Here is a 20,620-nt window from a genome sequence, read left to right as displayed (position 1 = left end):
TTGCAGCTGCTCTCAGTGTTTTTCAGGTCCTATATCAGCTCTTAGGATTGATGCAGCAGCTCAACTGATGTGGCAGTTCAAGGTGCTCCTTCACCCCAGGAAGTTTTAGCTTGGGAATATACTGAATTTTTCTGTTACACAGATGTTTCCTGGGGCAAACTGCAGTGCTGGATGTGTGCAGTGTGGGGAATTTGGAGTGAACTCGATGTGAGCATCAGTGAGGCACTGTGAGAAATGTGGTGGTGGCTTTGTGTATCCATCCTAAGCTGTCTGTCCAGATTGCATTGGCAGATGAGTCCCTGCAGATTCCCTGGAGCAGGGAGAGTGGTGAGACCCCCTGAGTGGGGATAGGGATGAGAGAAAGTTAATTCCAGGCATGTCCTGCAAGTGCAGACTCCATAACAGGCACAGAACATGCTTATCAGCTGATACCCCCCAGTCTCAGCTCCACTGTGTTCCTTGTTAATTTTAATGGTGTATGATCAGCTTTCTACTTCTTTCTTTCCCCAAATGCATCTTTAAGAAGGACTTTAATATATTTATTTTACTTAGCTCACGTACATATTATCGGACAGGAAACAATAAATAAACGGCTGTTTTGTAATTGGCAACAGGCTTTGGCATTCAGTAATTGAACAGAGCTTGCTAATGAGCACCTGGCATCAGGCTGCAGGTCATTTCCACTGACACTGATTAGGCAGTAACTTTCTATTACACTTCAGCATCCTGTTTGCTAATTAGAATTCCCAGATTTGGTGGAAGGAATGTCTAAGGAATGTGCAGCCTCTGTGGTGAAGTGATCTGGCTGTGTGCTCACTGTGAGCAGAATATCAAGTGAAAACTTCCAGCAGCTGCAGAGTTTCACTCCCCTTCTTCCCTTGGTTTCCAAAAGGGCCCAGGACCTGGGCCTCTCCTGGCTCTGGGCCCTTGGTGCCTCACCTGGCAGAAAGGGAAATGAGTCAGGAGATGGCATCACCACCCTTCCTTGGGATTTGCTTCCCTGGGAAGTTGGACCACAAGGATGAGCTGCACCTCCAGCCCAGCAAGGCTGTGCACTCAGAAAACGACAGATCCTGTGGAATCTTCTACAATGAAGACATCGAATCCTTTTTGAATGTGTTTTTTAATGAGGAAGAGACATGAAGGAATTTTTTTTTTTTGCAATAGTTCTGCCATTTGCAGTAATCTGCCTGATGTTCACTTTAAGTAAGGGTGTGTGCTTTTGGAGCGTTGGAATCTTAATCTAAATCAAAATAAATATTGCAATTGGCACCGTAAAAGTGTTTGAGGCCAGGTTTTATAGTCATGTAAAGGGATTTGACTGGACTGGGAGATCTGCATCATCTAATTGAGACACCTGCTATTCCCTCCTCTGATCTGCCTTACAGCAGCAGTGTTTGCAAATACTGAGTAGAAGTCATTAATCTCACATTTAGCCACGTGAGGGTTTGCTTCATTAAAAAAAGTACTGATTTTATTTTACATTCTCTGTAAAGAGAAATTATTCTGTCTATTTTAAAGTCTTCTGCTTCTCAGTTCTGTTCTCAACTGTTGACTTTATCTTTTTTTTCCACTTGACAGTTCCTGTAAAACCTTGTTCCTGCAAATCTTCTCTCTCCTCACCTGTCAGGCTGCCACCAGCTCAGACCATCCTGCCTCCTTCAATCCCTTGGTACTTTCATCCCTGCTTTCTGAGTAACTCAAACTTCTGTTTAAGTGTTTTTAAAAACAAAGCCTGGCTCTATGAGTAGCTTTTGCAATTAGGTATTTGAGGCAGGGAGCTGTGACTGTGGAGAAAAAAAAAGTTATATTTTTCTTACACGGTTTATTGTGTTGGTTGCTGTTCTTTCCTTACAGATGTTTCAATTTAAAGTTGGGAAAATAGTTTTCATGTTGGATTTGAGTCATCAAATGATGCTTGGCTGACATTTGCTTGCCTCTTCGAGCTGAGCTGGATTTTGATCAGTGTTACCTCGTGCTGGGGCTGAACCCCCCAAGCTCTCTGCCCCAGGGTGCCAGGCACTGGCACAGCTCTGGCTGTGCAGGAGGAGCAGGGCAGAGGCTGGTGCTTGCAGGGAGCAACCTGAGGAAATTTAGCACCATCAGGGAATAAAGAGTGTCCAGCCCCAGCCTGCTCCTCTGCCTCGAGCCCTTGCCAAGCCCTCACCTAAGCGTTTGTGTAAATCACTGCAATAGCCCTGTCTCGGTTTGGAAAGACAGGTATCCGTCAGGGAAAACTGGAGTTTCCCCTGGAACGGAGACTGTAAAACCCCCCTCCCTCCAAATTCTTACAATTTTGCAATTAGGAACTTTCAGGCAAAAATATGGGAATAGGAATAACAGTTCTTTACTAGGAATATTAAAAAAAAAATAAAAAGGCAGTAGTACAAAAAACAAACAAGCAAACAAACAAAAGTCCTAGAAAACCCTGACAGAGTCAGAGATACAACCTGACACCCTGTTATCAGGGTGTTGGAAGTCCAAATAAGTCCTCCTGGAGTAGCAGATGTTGTTCTGTGAAGTAGAGGTGATTGTGTAGAAAAAAGGGTCCAGTGCTAGTGAGATGAGTCCAATCTTTCTTCCAAGGGTTCAGTAGTAAAACCCATCTCCTCTAGTGTTTGGGATTGCAGGTTTTATCCCGGTGGAAAGGCTTTGGCTCCTCCCACTGGGTGGAGCATCTCACAGTGGAATGAGGTGATGTTATCAGTCATGTGAGAGGCCTTAAATGGCCCATTCACAGGAGATATCCCCCGGAGGAGGATGGGTGGAGGAGGAGGATGGGTGGAGGAGGAGAGAGCAATATCTCCCAATAGGTTTCAACAGATGAAAATAGAATACACATTTTTGGTTACATTTTTCAACCCAAGACAAGTGCTTAAAGCCAGGGGCAGTCCTCCAAAGACACTCTGCTTTGGTTAAGCCTGGCTTAAATGGAGAAGAATTTTGTCTGAAGTTGCAGAGCAGCCTAGAGCAGCCTTGGGGATGCCCTCAGGTGAGCTTGCATAAATCAGGTTAGAAACAGAAATTGCAGCCCCTCGGTGAGAGTTGGAAGTGGTTCTGTCAGTATTTCTGGGATGTTTTAGTGCAAAGCTAAACAGTTTATCTTAAACTTGTGATGTTTGATTTGGAGCTTTGGATCCAGAGTGACTTTGGAGAGGGAGGTGTGGCTGCAAAGGGAGGACAATGATGGTGCCTCCACAGCCCTTTGAATGCCCTGTGGGTTTGTAGATCATGAACAACTTCAGATCATGGGGTGCAGAATCCAGGGCACAAAGCCAGGATTGCCCTGGGACAGGGGAGAGCCAGGCATCCCTCACCTTGGCATCCCTCACCTTCCAACCAGCAACAGCTCAGGGAGGGCAGTGACACCTGCTGGGATGGCTCCGAGTGGAAAGTCAAGAGCTGTAATTGTGCCACGAATGCAAAATGCTTTGATGAGTTAAATGTTTGTCTGAAAACTGTGCACACTCACTCACCTTTCACATCCCTGTTTCTATGGAAACACACCTGAGGTACTTCACTTTGTCTTTTTTAGATTTTGAAGAAGTCCTGTATAGAAATCCTGGCAGCAGAGCCTTCCAGTATCTGTGCAGGGGGTAAGTGTGAAAGGGGCCACGGTTCTTCATGTTGCCTAAAATACAATTTTCAGTTCATCTCTAATTGCTGGAGAGTGCAAGATTCACTGATTACTGGGGGCTGAATATTTCATCTTTTTGGGGGGTGAATTTCTTTTTCACCTTAGGGTAATTTGCACGTGTCCCACTTCTGCCAAGTGATGTCAAATGGGATTTTCTTACAGAAAAGGCCTGAATTCAGAAGTTTGGCATAAATGTTCTTCTGTCGACCAGTCTGTCCTACTGGCTGTGCCAGACTTGAAGTAGATGCACTGCACTTAAAAAGATATTTACATACTTATTCAAGTGATAAACAATGATGCTTATAGTCATGGGCCAGAAATGGCTTATAATCATCATTTATAGACATCTTTAACACTTTCGAAGTGCTTGATATTATCATTCCCAGTCATTGTGCCATAATGGGAGGACAGGGTAGGAACAGCTGTGCCCAGCAGAGCAGCTGAGAGGAAATGCAGAGGGGTTTATAAAAAATGTTTGCATCAGAATTTGGCCAGAACTTCACAAGAGGAGCAATCCTTGGAAAATGCCATCAGTCACTTGGATCCTCAGTTCAGGGCTTCATCTCCAATTTTGGGCAAAATTGGAGATGAATCCCTTGCTCTTGGCCTGCAGGTAGTTTAATCACTTAGGGCTTTGAGACTGATGAAAGTGCCATTAACTACACAAATTATGTGCATTAGTGTCCTTAAAATCAATGTTTGCAGGTATGGCTGTGACACTTTGAGTTTTCATGTTGCTGTGCACATCCTTGAAGGATGGTGGCCGTTTTTTCCTTGATGTTTGGTTTTTGGTGGGGTTTTTTTTGTTTTGTTTTTTGGGGTTGTTGGTTGGTTGGTTGGTGTTTTTTGGGTTTTTTTTTTTTTTGGGGGGGGGGATTGGTTTTGTTTGTTTGTTGGTTTTGTGTTGTGTTTTGTTGTGTTTTGTTGTGTTTTGTTGTGTTTTGTTGGAGCAAACCTGAGGGCTCTGTGTTACCTGAGGCCCCTCTTGCACTTGTCCAAGACACTGCAGGGATGGATTTCAGCAGCGCCATCATTCTGAAATGGCAGTTTCTGGGTGCCTTGGCCAAGCGCTGGGCTGTTCAGTCCAGCCCCAAGCAGAGCTGGGTCCTTGTGGTCTTGCTGATATCTCTGATTTCTATTCTTTGATTGTATTTGAACCCTCATCCCCCAGAGTTTGATACTTCTGTGATTTCCCTGTGAGCTCTTGTGCTCTTCCCAAGCTGTCCCCCAGTACGAAGTGGGCCTGGAGCAGCTTCCCTGGATGTGCTGGGATGATTTGCAGCTTGGCTGCAAACGAGTGGGACCTGGAAGGGAGCCCAGATTCCAGAGCAAATCTGCTTTTCTTGACAAGTACAGTGTGCAGGTCCTCAGGGGAGATGAGAGAAGATGGGGGGCTGTAAAATGAACAGGGAAAGATCTGAACCTGCAAAAAACGAGGTTCCGTGTTGCTCCTGGGGATTTTAAATCTGGTGTGGTGTCCCTGATGCATGGAAGTTATTCCTAGTTTGTCTTGGACAATTTTGTGTTCAAATCACGTTCCTCAGCCAAAGTGTGGTGGGGATGAGCTGACTGTCCCCCCCACAGAGAGTTACAGGAGTAGTGGGGGCTGCTTCCTTTGCAGTTACCTGGGAAAGGAACACTTAAACTTCTCCAAATTATCTGTCACTAGAAGATTTTTTTTCCCCTTTTCACCCAAAACTTTCTGCCATTTAAAAGGGCACTAGGAGAGGGCAAAGCTGAGTGTCCCTGAAGCGTCACATTTCCACTGCAGGCCAGTTAAAATGTGTATGTGGTGAATTGTTTCCTGCTCCTAAAAATTCAAGTTGAACTTGGGTAGGGAGAGTGTGGAAGTTACATTTTCAACAGGTTTTTAAACTAAATTGTGAAACTTCTAATTTTAGCAGTTGAAAACCTAAGTGACCATTCCCTGACTTGCTCTGCATCAATAATAACCCAGTGCCTGTTTTGGCAGAGTCCTTCCAGGTGGTGGTGAGGGGAAATGGCTTTCGCCACGCCCGCAACGTCGACCGGGTGCTCTGCAGCTTCAGGATCAACGACACAGTCACCCTCAGTAAGCTCCTTGGATTTACTTTCTTTTCCTTTCTGGCTCTGCACTGGCAGGCATTTGGATCTTCAAACACGTTGGTTGTGAGAGCAGTAGTTATGGGATGAGGAGCTTTTAGTCTGCAGAATGCAGAAGGGATTATTTTTTTTAAGAGGCAGGTTGCTGGTGGCACTGTGTGCTGTCACTGACAGCGAGTGTGTGAGCAGATGATGAGGGAGATGAAAACACAGAAGACAAGAACCTTGCTTCAAAGAGCATCCCTCAGTGCCTGCCTGGGCTGTGGGCAGGGGGATCAGGTGTGTTTCTCTCCTCCCCTGTGTTTTGGGGTGCTCAGTGCCCTGCTGATGCAGCTCTGCACTCCCTACTGGCGGGAGCTGTGCTGGAGCAGGGGCTCAGGCTCTGCTGTGCTGCTGGGGAAGCTTGGGAAGCTGTTCCCTCTGCAGTTCCCCCAGCAGGAGAGCTGAGGTAAGAGAAGTAAATTATCCCCTGAGAGTCTGGTCTGTTTGAGATATACACTGAGAGCCACTGAGCTGGCAGCACTGAGGCCCTTCCTGCTTTTCTCTAACCCTTATGGGAACACAGAAAACTCACAGCTGGCACCACCAGTGACAGCAGAATTCATCCTTCCTCACATGGGATTTGTTCAGAAAATGCCTGATTGTTTTGGAGGTAGTCCTGACCTTGTTCAGTATTAAATAAATGCATTAATTACCTCTGAAAAGTGGAGATCTAGAGGTTCAGTGTGTTTTGAGCATCTGGGTGACTTGTTCTTTGGGACAGGGGGACTTTGCTGAGCTGCTTACCCTGTGTGGGATGTCAGTGAGCCCTGGGGAGTTGTGGGACAGTTGTGCTCTTGCAGTGGCCTCCTGTAGGAGGAAACCCTCTGGACTTGCAATTCCTATGTCACCAAGCAGAAAGCTTGGCTGGCCCTGGTTCATATTTGCTTAATTGAGATGTGGTCAGAGCTGAGGATGTGAGGAGCAGAAGCTGGAGGGCTCTGGAGCAGGGCACTCATTCCTGGGAGCATCCGAAGGGAGCTGGGAATGCTATCCCTCTGCTTCCCACTGCTGAGGGGAGGCACAAACACAGGGAATGCTGTGTGAGGGTGCCCTCACCCCAAACACTGTGTCCTGCTGCTGAGGAGGAGGAGGAATCCTTCCTCCCTCTGTGCTGACTGCAAGTCCAGCCCAGTCACTTTTTATGGTGTCTGTCATCACAATTCCATTGTAGCTTTCAGGAAAGATCAGCTTGTCCTAGTGCAGCCCCTGGGCTTTCTGGATTCGAAGCTGTCTGCCTGTGTCCACAGAATGGCTCTGGAAAATGAGGATAAGGGCCAACCACATTTCCTGCCCTCTGACCCGATGCATCCATGGTGTCCTCAATTGCTGCAGAGGTGTAGAGTGAGCTCACCCTCTCTGGCACTGCACCAGGACCTCTCTAGGTGCTCTGTTGGAAGCTGTGGTGTGGCAGGAAAAGGCCACAAACCCAAATTCTGGCTTCAGCTCCTCCCTGCGTGAGGGAACCCAGCAGTTCCCAACCCCAGGTGTCTCCAGGTGGGACCTGGCACAGCTCTGTTGGGTCTGAGCTGCTGTGGGAGATCCCAGAGCCTGCAGCCCCTGCCTGCTGCTCCCAACTCAAACTCTCTCTCTGAGACAACTGAACCAGGATTCTGTGGAAACCTCATGGAGGTTGGAAAGCTCAGCTGTCTTTGTTTGCTTCAAACCTCTGTGCCTCTGATTGTATCAGGGAGGGAGGTATTTTTAAAGATAACACTAAGCCAACAGTTCCTGAAACCTTAAATTATCCCAGATGAGATGTAGTGAGCACGGCTAGGACGTGCTGAGGTTAAAGGCATGAGCTAATGGGGTTTTATTGGGATTATTGGCAGGGAAAAGTGGCAGCTGAAGAGAGCATGGACTCATAATGTTCATAGCTATGGGATAAAAAAAAAAAAAAGGGACATCTGTAGAAACCATGAGGAACATTTGGCTGAGCAGAGCTGTAATCAGATGCATGTTCAGCAGCAGGGTGTTCTTGCCAGCAGCAGGACCTGGGAGAATTGGGTTCAGCCTGCACAGAGTTAAAAGTAATTATCCAGTGCAGTGACTTATGACTGCTCTGTGGTGCTAAAATGTCTGAGTCTGCCCAGATTGTGCAGGAGCCAGCAAAGATAGCTCTGGGCAGAGAGGCTGAGCTCTGTCCTAAGCAATTTAAAGCTGAATGGAGAGATGAAAGGTTGGTGAAGGAACAGGCACCACAGCAGAGCTGGGCTGGATCTGCTGCACTCCAGTGAATGCTCTGGATGCTTGGCCAAACCCCAGCCTTTGCACAAACTGGCCTGGATTTGCTTTATTCAGACACTGGGAGCAGGACAGTGCAGGGTATCAACAGTGGGATGTATGGGGTACTGCATCCCCAGACTGCCCAACAAATGTCTCCTAAAATTGTCTCTGTTTTTAAAGCCTGACAGATTTCCCCCATCTTTCGTTTCTCCTGGCAACACAGGACTGTTCTTGTGATATCCTCTTTACTTTCTTGCAGCCCTGTCACTCTCAGCACAGGAATGTTTTGCTTTGCAGTTCCACTCTCTAACCCCTGATTTCCCTGCCTGATCACATCACTGTGAACCTTCACTGAATCTTTTCATTTTCTAACAACAGCTTTTCTCTTTCTATGATGGTGCTAGAGAATGTCCCTCTCTGTACCAACTCCCTGGGGTGTTCTAGGGGCTGTGACCTTTATGAGGGACAAAATGTTAGATTGGATGCCTCTAATCTTCCTGAGGTGAGAACATGCACCAAGGAGGGCTTGGCCTCTGATTTTGAAGGGAGGCTGAAGGCATTGCTTGTCAGAGAATATGAAAAAGGAAGAAAATGGTTGTGCTTCCTTCAAATGCTGCCCCAGCCTCCAGCAAGCTGCAGTGACAGAATTTTTAACTCAGGCTCCCTGTGCCTTTTTCTCCAGCAGAGCTCCCTGCAGCTACCCAGGCTGAGTGGAGGGATGAGGCCAGGGCAGACAGGGGGTTTGTGATTTGTACTGAGGGAGGAGCAGACCCCTCGTGCAGGGTGGGAGCTCTGCTGGGCACCAGGGTGGTCCCTGTGTGGCACCAGTGAAGAGCTGGTTGTGACAGCTCTGGGGCTGGAGCCGCGCTGGCCCAGGGCTCCTGCAGGGACCCCGTGATGGTCCCTGAGCAAATCAACCCTGGGGTGGTCTGCCAGCTTCTCCTGTAGCCTCAAAGCTCCTTGAACAGGCTCAGCACATGAACCCCTCAGAGCAAATCCCTGCATCCAGAGACTGCTGGGAGTGTGATATCACTGCTCTGGCCTTATCTGTTCCCCATCCCCTCACTCTGCTCTGCAAGGCTTTGGCACCCAGAGCTCATGTCTCTGCACAGAGCAGAACAATTACAGCTGATCTCAATGTGGTTTTCATTACAACATTGACAAAACATTTCTTATTTATGGCTCTTTGTCGTAGGCAGTTTCTGTAGCTCAGAGAGTGTTCCAGTGTCTTCCTGCATTGTCAGCTCCCACAAAATGGGTTTGAAACACAAACTTGGCTTGCAGAGTGTCACAAGAGTGGCATGAGAGGAGGAGTCAGGCAGGGGGAATAGAGACCCAGCTTTGGTAGCTGGGGCAGATAATTAGGGAGGTGTTTCGGCTCATCTGAGGTGACAAAGGGACAATGGAAGTGCTCAGGATGACTGGAAGCTGCCATTTCAGGTGGGACAAGGTGCAGAGTCCTCTCAGAGCAGCAGCTTCCACCCCAGCCAGGCTGAAGTCTCCCCCTCCTGCAGGAATAGCAGACCAGGGCAGAGCATCTCTGAGATGAAATTCAGCTGAACGCAGACCATGAGTACGGGGAGAGCAGAAGGAAATTGTTGGTCTGCGATATATGGGAAGTTTGGCAAACAGCTTGTGCAGCGTTTTCTGGACCAAAGTGCTGCTGATCCTGCAGGACCTGGAATCTGCACTTGGTATTGCAGTGGCAGTTTGGAATGTTGGGTTTTCCTAAACCCTTCTGTGAGGGATCCTTGCAATCAGATTTCAGTGCACCAATGAGTTCTTGGGTGAGCCATTAACCAAAGGAAAAGCTGTTGATTTTGGCATGATTATATGGCTACAAAAAAGTGCTACTATCACTTTAATCCCTTTCTTTGGGTTCTTGTATCTCATATTTTTTGAGGCCTGCTCTTTTGTGTTAAAGCATCCTGCATATATTGAAGCTTTTATTATTATGGTTAGGAAATATTCCAAGTCCTGGCTTGCCAGAAGGTTACACCCTGCTAATGGCATAAGAAATTATTCACCGTTGCTGGGAATAATAGATTTTCCAGGCTACATTGAGCTGATCAGGTGCAGGAAAACTGAGTATAGAATTGCAGGAGTCTGAGCAGTATCAAGTACCTGCTTGAAAGGGCATGCACAGAGCTCAGATGTTTTTGTGGGAGATTTGACCCTCCTCTGTTCCTGCACACTGCTCAGACCCCAGGACTGGCCAGTTTGGGTCATCTAGGGGGGTTTATACAGCAAGAGCCTTATTTTGCTTGAAGGAGTGATGCTCAGGAAAGTTGTATCCATTACTGTGGGCAGCCTTTCTCAGAAGAGAGGCGTTGAGCTGTTTCCTGGGGGTGTCCAAGTCCTGCTCGTGGTTGGTGCCTGGGAGGTGATCAAGGCTGGGCATCCCTTGTAAAATGTCCAAGGAGGCAAAGTGATCCCAGCCCCTGGCCAGCCCCGAGCCTGGAGCTGCACTGACATCCAGGGCAGCAAAGCCAGCAGCGCGCTGAGTGCTCCGCCCTCCCCTCCCAGCTCTGCCAGCACCGCTGGCAGCAGTGCAAACCATAGAATCCAGCCTCTGGCACGAGATCTGGAGCTGGGGAGCCTTCAGCCCATCTCAGGGATGCAGAAATGTGTCCTGCAGCAGAGCAGGACAGCCCCTTGCTCCCCAGTGCAAGCACAGATGAGAAGTGGTTTTCTGTTTTGCTTTCCCTGTGTAAGTTTTCCAGGCAGGAGTCAGATGGGCCAGAGTTATGCAAACCAAATGGATGCTCTTTTGTTTAGAGCTGAGGGAAACAGTCACTCATTTTTGTGGTGAAACACAAACATTCTCCAAACAAACTAATCTGTGCCTGCAGCCAGCCTGGCCAGCCAGGAGCTCCCCCGGGGCACCCAAGGCTGATAAACTTTCTAGAGAGGCATGGACTGATGGGAGTTGGGAGTGGGAAGGGAGAGAAAGGAACAAAAACCTAATCTAAGTAAAAGGCCTTGCAAGATGAAGCAGCTTTTGTTCTAGTGAATACTGGCATGGAGAAGCCTTTGGCCTTGGCTGCCAGAGATAGCAAAGGAGAAAACAAGACACTGATCTTCATTTTCTTGGCATGTGTGCACTGAGACAATGTCATAAATTCATGGGAGTTAATGATATCGTCATAAATCAGGGTGAGAACAGCACTGTGGGACCAGATGTGCCACCACAGCACACCCAGTCAGCTGGAAAATGAGCTGGGCAGTTCCTTGGGATCCCCCCCTGTCTGGTCACCAGTGGTGGTACAAAGCTTGACTCAAGGCTACAGAAGAGGAATATCAGTCAGTGTTCCTGCTTCTCAGGCGATTGCCTATTGGTAGTTTCTCTCACTCACTTTTAAAACCAGTGTAACTCAGGCTGGAAGATTTAACTGAAGGTCAGATGCTTCTGTTTAAAATGCAAAATTTTCCATAATATACAACTTTCTTAACTTGGATATCTCTGTTGCAACTGCACCTGGGCTCCTGCACAGAGCGATTCTGTACTCTGACCTTCCAAAGAGCTCCACACCTTCAGCTCAGCTGTGGCTCAGACAAGTGAGGCAGCTCTTCATCCCCCATCTCAATTATGTATCAAGAGTGAGGAAAGCCACTCTTTAAACTTGCTCTTTAAGGCCTGTATGACTGATTTGGCAGTAAATCCTACTATTTCTCTTTTGCAGATGAGAAGCCTTTTGTGGTGGAGGACACCTATCTGCTGTGCCCAGCCCCTGTGCTGAGGGAAGTTGGCATGTATGTTTTTCCTGCCCAAATATTCACTCTGCCTGTGGGGGGAGGTGGGTCTGGGTCTCCTCCCTGTGTTCGGATCCCAAGGTGCCATTCTCCGGTGTTCAGTGGCAGCTGTGGAGCACAGGGGCCAGGGCACCACCAGGGAATTGTCTGTACAAGAGGCTCCTCTGAGCACCAGCAGCCCAGGGCACAGCATGGTATCAGACAGAGGGCTGTGCATGAGCTGCCCTGATTTGTTTCTTGGTTTTTTTCAGGGAAGCAGCTCTTCAAGTCAGTATGAACGATGGTCTGAGCTTCATCTCCAGCTCTGTCATTATCTCCAGCACTCACTGTGTAAGTTTTGATTCCTGAAATGCTTCTGTGGGATGCTGGGATTCTACACCAGGGGTGTGTGTTCTATCAGCAATAGGGCTGCCAGGTGGGGTCTGCCTAGTGTGAAGGACATGTTCCCCCCTTGAAGGGGAGTTGGAAGGTGTGGCAATGTGACATTTCAGGTGTCTTGGGTGCCGTAATGTGGCAGTGAACGCCTCAGGCTGCAGGGACAGCCAGGGGCAGGGACCAGGGCTGGGCTCGCAGTGCCCTGGAGGTGTCTGTGCCTACCTGGTCACTGCCCAGGGAACAAGGAGCAGCTCTGCTGCCTTCCTTACCTGGGCTGATCTCTGTGCAGCAATTCCAGCAGCTGTGATTAACCTGTGTACACAGAAACCAGCACAGGGCCAGAAATGTGCTGGATCTCCCCCTTGAAGTGGGTGGTTTGTGGGGGCTGCCAGTGGGGAATTGCTGCACTCAGGCTCTGCTGGGACTAGGATGATGAAATTTGTAATTCCCAGTAATGCTGAAGATGCTGCTTCTGCTGTGTGCTGGCTGTTGGGAACAGGGCATGAAATGAGTCGTGCTGGGGGGGCAGTGAAGGAATTCATTTGGAATTCCCAGCTGTCATTCATGCTTCAGTGTATTCAGCTTTATTCATCTGCAGGCAGACCTATCATTGTCCAGGCCAAGGGTGAGGCACTGCTTTAATTTTCCTGTGAACTGGCTTAAAGTAATTTTTGGGAAACCAGAGCAGTGATGCCAGAAAGGCTTAAAAATGTGTCCCCAGCCTGCTTTTGTCCCTGTGCAGCCAAGGCCACTGGGTCCCTGTGCAGAACAAGGGAGAGGCCAAGCACAACATCAGTTACCAGAAGGGTTCTGTGGCTGAGGCACCAGCTGAGAAAAGGCTTTTGTGTCACTTGAGCTTGATCCTCGTTTAACAAGTACAAGATTGTGTGGAGAGAGTTTTCAGAGCTTACACAAGAGGTTATATTCCAAAACTGACAAAGATTTCCTTATGCCTTAAAAGAAGGGAATTTATTTTATTAGTCAAGTTTTAATTTCTGGTTCCTTGATCACTGGCAAAAAAGGATTTGCCTGTTGTCAGCACACAGGGGTTTGCTGTGTTTTACTCACATGAGGCAGGACCTGGGAAAACAATTCTTAGAGAAAAATTATTCCTTCCTCATATGCTTTCCTCTGGGGTTAGAATTATTGTTTGCAGGTTATAGGAGATGAAATACCTGTTTATCTTCTGTTGATTAACAGCTCTAAGGAAACTTTTGAAAATGCCTGTGCTTGAGAGCACTGCCTGTTACTCCAGTGCCTCCAGACTGGGAACCTGGATCTGCCATGCACTTGAGCAGCCACAACTCAAATCTTGCATTTGAAACTAGATGCAGAGACATTCAGTGGCAGCTTTGCAAATTCTATCTCAGGCTTCAGTAACCGAGGACATTCCTTCTGGGCAAACACACATTTTGTCTTTGTAGCAGTGTTTTATGTTTTTGAATCCTTTTTAAAGATAAAACTGTTTACTGAGACTGCAGTGCTCTCTTTAATTAAGGTTACAAGGGCTCCAGTCCTGGACATAGCTCTATACAAAATGAGCACCAAATTGTTTAATTGACTTCAGACCTGGAATTGGGTCTGTTGGACCATCTGCAGCTCAGGTGGGAGAGTGAGAGCTGGGAAATGAAGTGATGGTAACACAGAGGGAAAAAACAAATACTGTCTTCCTTTTGTGTATGCCAGCCGTCAGTGCTTTGGGTTCCCCTCTGTGCTGTGTTTCTGGAATGGTCAGGTTTGGGAGCAGGTCTGGAATGGCCTCTCCAAAAGCCCCCCCATGGCAGCAGTGCCACACTCACCTTGGTGCCAGTGCCCTGAACCTCAACCCCTTTGCTCCCCAGGAATGGGTGTTTAATGGAGAAGGAGCAAAGCCAGCAGCTCCATAGCCTGAAAAGCTTTGCCATTTATATTCTGGTGCAGCTCCACAACAAACCCTTCCTATCCAATGTGTAAATGATCTGCACAAATCCCATTTTCCCTGCAAGCAATAGCTGTCATTTTCTATCAACTTTCCATTTTCAAGGACTCTCTGGAGTTAATCCAGAGAAGCAAAAATTCAGTTAAGAGCATAGCTGAAGCAGATAGCTGCTTTCCTGACAAGCAAAAACCAAAAATGAACAGTCAGAAAAGTCAGCTGGACTTTGGCTCCCTGCTGGAAGAATTAGCAGGTGGTGGCTGGTGGAGTTGGGAAGCTCTTAGAAAAGGAATTACTCCTGGTGCTGTGTCAGGAGTTTGAAGAACTGGAAGAGAGGAAAGTATTAAATGCTGTGTTGTGAATGTACAGGTGTCCCCAGGCACTGCACACCAAGCAATGTAGGAAAGGGAATGTACAAGAGAGGAAAGAATTGCCAAGGCCGTGTTTGGGGGCAGGAAGGCAGGGCCAAGTTCTGCTATGCAGAAAGAACATCTCGGAGAGAAGCCAGGATGGGAATTGAAATAAGTCTTTGTTCATTTTCTAAAATGCTCCCAGAAGAGGAAAAACCACTCATGACTTCTTGCCCTGGTAGCTCTCAGACCCAAAACTGCAGGGACAGCATAACTCAGCTCTTCCTGGGCAGATCTTGGCCCAGAGAGCAGAGAATGTCACCAGATCAATAAATGCCTTGGGATGTTGGCTGAGGTGTCAGGTGAGGACAGACCCCACTATTTGGGGTAGAAACAGCCCCTCTGGTCTGACAATTCCAGCTGAAAGGTGTAGGAGCCATCAGACTCAACTAAAGCTTTGGTCTTTTAACCTGGAGAGGTTTTGCAGCTGCCAGAAGGAGGTGGGGGCTGACACAGCCTCACTGTAGCTGGGTATCCCGACTTTCTTCCTGTGGCACTTTGAAAGAATGAAGGAATTTGCACCTTTGTGTTTATCAATAGTGAATGGATTTGACCTTTAAATGCAGAGAAAGTAAGAAAATCAAGCAAGGACTGCAGCCTAGTAGTAAAAACCAATGACCTTTCATGGAAGGCTTGCTTTTGTTGGATTTCTTAGTTTTTGTTTTCAATTCAAAAGAAGTGTAATTCAGTGTTAATGTAATGTAATTCAGAGTGGGGTTTTCTCAATTGTGACTTTGTTCTGGGCTGCACAATTAGGGCTCTGCCAGTGATCAGTGCCCCTAAAGGCACTCCCTGGGGTATCAACAGAGGCTTTTTGAGGCTTCAGAGTCCCTTTAACGAAAATTTCCTGGGCCCTTGACCTGGGTGCTTATTAACTGAGGCATTGCTCCATGGGAGCTCCAAGGCATTTCAGGTTTGCTTCTACAAGAAATTGCTCTTAAATGCTGCAAGTGTAATAGGCAGGGAGTGTTTTTGTTCCATGGGTCACCTGAGGAGTTAAACATGCAGAGATTATTTCACTCTGATGTTGCTGCATGAGCTGGTTTGTAATACCCTGAAGTGTGGTGGTCATATTGCAAAACCCATGTTCCTGTGGTTTGGGAAACAGGGAGTCACAGAAGAGACAAATAAATTAGAGGTGGGGGCAGGACAGGATGGAAGTTTTGCAAAGCTTTAATTTGAGAACATCAGAATAGTTTGTGGCTGTGCTCCTGTGACAGTGCTGAGGTTAAATAGGAAATGCAATCCAGGATCTCTGCACACGTGTGCACGCCACTTAATAATGAGGTTGAAACAGAGCACTCTGAAACAAAATGTTTTATTTTATTGAAATGTTTTTCTGTGGAAAATGTGATTTCAATTTAAACTGAGTTTCAGAAGGAAACTTATCCCAGAGCTGTTGTTGTGTGTGTCCAGGTCATGCTGGCAGGTTCTTACCCCATTAGAGTCCTGGGGAGCTGCCTGTGAGGAGCCTCTCCTGCTCAGCTCAAGGGGCTGGAGGAGAAATTCAGTGTTTTCATAAGGATAAACACAGTGAGCTTCATGAGGATAAACAGCAATCAGGGGTTAGAGAATTGCTTTCCCCAACCAAAGGTTTTCCTTTGTCACAGAGGGTGCAATGATCACTCCTCCTTCCCATCAGGTGTTTGCCTGCCCTGTTTGAAGTGTGTACTCCTCCTGACAGAGGTTGTCCCCTGTTCTGGCTTTGTCCCTTGCTCTGGGTTTATCTAACCCGTGGGGAAGGGAGGCTGCAATGCTGTTTGTTTGGGTTGTAAAGCAAATAACGGGATGCTGGAGAAGTGTTTGCAGCTCTCATCTCCTTTCAGCTCTGGAAGGAGATGAGGGAAACAAATCATTGCCAGAGGGGCATTTCATGTCCCAGCACAGAGAACAGGGGGAAAGGAGCTGAGAACAGGAGAAAGAACCTTTGCTGGGTGACCTCAAGCAGGTGCTTCGTGCTCACATCCCCTGCTGAGCTTGGCTCCTGCTCAAGCAGCTCCATACAGACACGGACAAGAGGCTGACCCTGCAGAGCAGTTAGTTTTCATTTCCTTTTAGAAATCAGGCCACATTGTTTCTGTTATATTAAAAAATTCCTGGATGTGATGAGTGGTGGACGTCAGTTTCTGTTGCTGCGTGCACCGTAAAGTGAGAAACTAGGAAATAAAATCTTAAACAAAAATAAGATTAGAAAAAACAAAACAAACCCAAATGCAACAAAAAAAAAAAGCCTGTCTGCTGTGTAGCAGCATCTTTTGGAAAACCCTCAGGAATAAGCCATAGTTCCATTGAGATTCCAATGAACCGATTTCTGGTTTTCTATGAACTGATATATTTTTGTTTCTGTGTTAGAAGCATTGAGGATGTGTAAGATGAAAGAGGGTCTTAGTACTGTGGATTCTGCCTCAGCTATGTCTTGCCTCATGATTGCACCTGCGCTTCCCGGGGCAGAATTTTGGGAGCCTGCTTGGGCAGCGATCTCAGCAGGGAACAGCAAAGGAATGCTGAGGATGAGTCATTTCCTCTGTGGCACGCCATGGCTGGAGGGGCCATTCCTCCTCCCTGGGCATTAAAGGAACGGGCACCTCGTTCATTGTTCATACTAAGCTTTGGTATGTAGATTTCCCCAGGTTCCGTGGGTCTGCCTCGAGGGAGTTGTTCCCTTCTGGACATATCCCAGGGTTTGTGGGTCAGTGGTCATCAGGAAACAGCCCAGGGAAGTTTCTGGACCTTCACCATCCCTTCTCTTATAAATGCCAATTTTATTGTAATTAATAAAATATAATTTTATTAATTAAAGAATTACAAGATCGAAATTTAGGCAAAACCAACAATCGGAAGTGCAGCGCCAATACCCGTGATCGGCGCTGGGTGAACCAGTCACAGCCCCTAGCGTGCTGTAACCCCCTCATTCACCAATTGGCTTGTGTCGGGGTCCTGGTTTTATACAGTTTATTTGGCGCACGGCAGAGGATTTCCCCACAGTTCTTTGTGTTCGAGATGGTTTTTCAAATTCATCTCCTCTGCCCCGTCTGCTGAATGGGGCTTCCCTGCAAAAGGATGGGTGTTCATTTCTTCCCTCCCTTGTATGAATGGGAGACAATTTCTGAATGGAGAGGGTCCCCCTGATAGTATCTCTGGGGATAGCTGAGCAGCTGAAGTTCTGCTGCCCCTGGAGGACTGATTTCCATCTTGATTTGCCTTTCATTGTGATGTCAATAGGGAGTCCCGATTCCCAGCAAGGCATTGTCCTTCCCTGAATGGTGGTTCCTGGGTGTCGCCTGACTTGAGATTTGCTGGTTTCGCGCCTGACCTGCTGGCATTTTTATTTTACAGAACATATTTACAGTTTACATGCACCAAAACACGAATTAATATACCACATTTATTATATTTCCCTTCTTTCTTAAGGAGAACCTGTACTCCAAGAGCTGGGTCAGGCCAAGGAACTCCTCCAGTCCCAGCCCAGCTTCTCAAGTCCCTGGCACTTCCACAGCTGAGTGGAGGCTGGATGGGGTTTGGAGCAGGCTGGGATAGCAGAAGGTGTCCCCGATGATGGGAGGGGAGCAGAATAAGATGAACTTTAAGGTCCCTCCCAAGCCAAAGCCCTCTGTGATTCTGAGATTCTCTCTCTCTATACATACACACCCCCTATACATGAGGAAATGCCTCCAGCACATCCTGCTCCAGATTTCCTGCCATCTCTCTTGTACAACATCTTCCAGAGGTTCTTTTCCATTGTACTTCCACTGCCAGCAATACTTGCAGCCCTTTCTTGGCCTTGCTAGACTCTGGCAGGCCAAAGGAGTCTTCAAGGCACAGCTGCCTCTCTTTCTCCACAGTTTATTTGTTTCAGAGTCTGCATGGGGGAGTTTTGACACATGAGATGTGGGGCACCTTGAGAGGCCGTGCAAAGAGCCCACTATTTTTTCTATTACTGTTTCTTGGTAAGATAACAAGGTGTTTCAAAAGACCAGCTCCAGGCACTGTCCAGGTCTCCAGCAGCTCTCAAGAAACAAAGTGCTCAGGTTTTACAGTAATTTGGCACAAGCTCTGAGAGCACCTTTGTGGTCTGGCTGTTGTCAGCTGTTCAGGTGTTGTGGAGTTTTAGGTTGTTGATCTCCCTGGGGGTACCAGCTCCACATTTATCTGTGTAAGGTGAATCTCTATGACAGCAGCACCCATCACAGATACCTGTGTGTATTTAGGGGCTGGCTAAGCTTTTCTCCACTGATCTTTTCTTATGAAAAAGCTTCTAGTTTACAGTAAAAATTCTCTTTTTAAAATGAAAGTTGTTTTCCCAGTCTAAATTGCCAGCCTGTATTCAATAAGTGTTAAACACACTTATTGCATTATTCCATGGTTCACTGTTTCCATGAGCATTTGCATTGTTCTTCCAAATTTTGATTTAAAAAAAATAGAATGAAAACAGACATTTGAAATGCTTCAGCCCTTGTTCATCAGCTATATAAGACTGGGACGAAGATCTCAAAATACCAGTGGAACTTTTGCAAACTTTTTGAGCAGGCAAATTTTTGTTCCTGTTTATCATTCAGCTTGGCTAAGTGGCACCTTCTATCTCAGCACAGTCCAAGCTGTATAAAACCATAGACATTGCACACAGTGACAGCTAAATTCTGAGTGAGACTGGGAAGATCTGGCAGCTCCAACCCTGCCCACTTCTCTGGACTGGTTTGCTGCTGTGATACACAAAACCCCAGCTGGCCAGGCCAGCTGCACTGCAGAGGAACAGATGTACTGGGGTATCAGAAATTTGCATTTACAGGTTGTTCCTGGGGAGAGGGAAAGTAAAAATAAATTCTGTTTTTAACAGTAAACAACAACAAAAAAAACCCTAGAAAATAGTTTAAATGCCACTTTAATTTATTTTGTATTTTTGAAAATTGATTTTAGAATACTCTTAATGACCTAATTGTTTTAATATGAGGCTAAAGGGGCAGATAACGATTAGACATAAAAAGCCTGATTTATTCTACAATTTCAAGGCAGTAAAGCATTGACATCACATTTTTAAAATGTTGAATACCAGCAGCTTGCATTTTGCAGATGATGAATGTACCTTTATGCTGCTTGTCTGGAGGAATAGCCCCAAATATACAGCTCTGTCTTCTCAAATAAGCTTTTTTTTTTTGTGTTTGTTGGGGTCCAAGTTCCATTTCCAGACATGAAATTCCAGGTGAATTCTTCTCCTGTGTGGATTACCTCCTCTTGCTTTCAAGTGTCAAAGATCAGGTTGCCTTGATCTAAGTTCTCCAGAAATTCTTTCTGCACCAGCAGACAGTTTGGAAAATGCTCTCAACCTGGTTGTTCTTCCATTACTCTGTGTTCTGGAATGATGGGAGGTCATCTGGCCCTTGAGTTGCAGAAATTTAAGGAGGCACACATTTCTCACACCCACTGGGTCAGTCTGTCCCTGGACATGTCCTCAGTCTGGCACTGTGACCTTGACATTGGGATTAAATGTCTGGCTCTTGCAGCAGGAGCATCTCAGAGAGGTTTAGGTCAGGCCTTGCTGGTCTGGGAATAGCAGGATCCTGGGGAGGAGAGGGACAGGGAGGCTGGCACACCTCAGGGACACAGGGACATCTGCTTTGGGTTAAATCTGAGCAGCAAAAAGTGATGCACATTTGGGGCTTGACAGCTGAGCTGAGCTGGCCCGTGCAGCAGTTTGAAGTGCTGACCAATACCGGAGAATTGCAGATGTGTTTTAACTGGGTAAGTGTCCCAGCTGGAGAGGAGGGGATCTTCTGGAGTTAATGATGGGGAAACTCCCTGTGTGTCCTTGTGCTGGATGTTCAGATCTCTTGGAAAGCTCCTGGCAGAACTGCTCTGAGTCAGCACAGCTGAGAGGAGCAGGAGGACCTGGGTCATGGGCCCCTGGAGATCCCTGCAAGTTTTCTGTTTGGAGCCAGCTGTAACACCAACATTGCTGTCGTGTTTGTACTGCAGGAGGGAAGAGCTGCAAAGAAGTTGCTCAAACTACAGTGAAACCTTGCCAGTATTGTGGCTGCTCCATCCCTGGCAGTGCCCAAGGCCAGGCTGGATGGGGCTTGGAGCACCCTGGGATGGTGGAAGGTGTCCTTGCCCATTGCAGGGGTGGGACTGGATGGGCTTTGAGGTCCCTTCCACCCCAAACCACTCCGTGATTTTGTGAGTGTGTTG

General features: G+C 47.1%; 1 protein-coding gene across 1 annotated transcript in view; it reads left to right on the top strand.

Annotated features, from left to right (window-relative positions):
- The window catches only part of ANTXR1 (ANTXR cell adhesion molecule 1), a 79,285-nt gene that overhangs the window by 19,184 nt on the left and 39,481 nt on the right, over window positions 1-20,620 (top strand). Inside the window, exons 9-12 of the mRNA XM_063420788.1 lie at window positions 3,536-3,596; window positions 5,610-5,708; window positions 11,668-11,737; window positions 11,989-12,067. Coding sequence (XP_063276858.1) covers window positions 3,536-3,596; window positions 5,610-5,708; window positions 11,668-11,737; window positions 11,989-12,067 — 309 coding nt within the window. The remainder of the gene's footprint in view (window positions 1-3,535; window positions 3,597-5,609; window positions 5,709-11,667; window positions 11,738-11,988; window positions 12,068-20,620) is intronic.

The sequence above is a fragment of the Prinia subflava genome, chromosome 32 (assembly GCF_021018805.1).
Source record: "Prinia subflava isolate CZ2003 ecotype Zambia chromosome 32, Cam_Psub_1.2, whole genome shotgun sequence".
NCBI classification, from domain to species: domain Eukaryota; kingdom Metazoa; phylum Chordata; class Aves; order Passeriformes; family Cisticolidae; genus Prinia; species Prinia subflava.
Note: the sequence above shows the minus strand (reverse complement) of the source record. Positions and strands in the feature narration are given on the sequence as shown.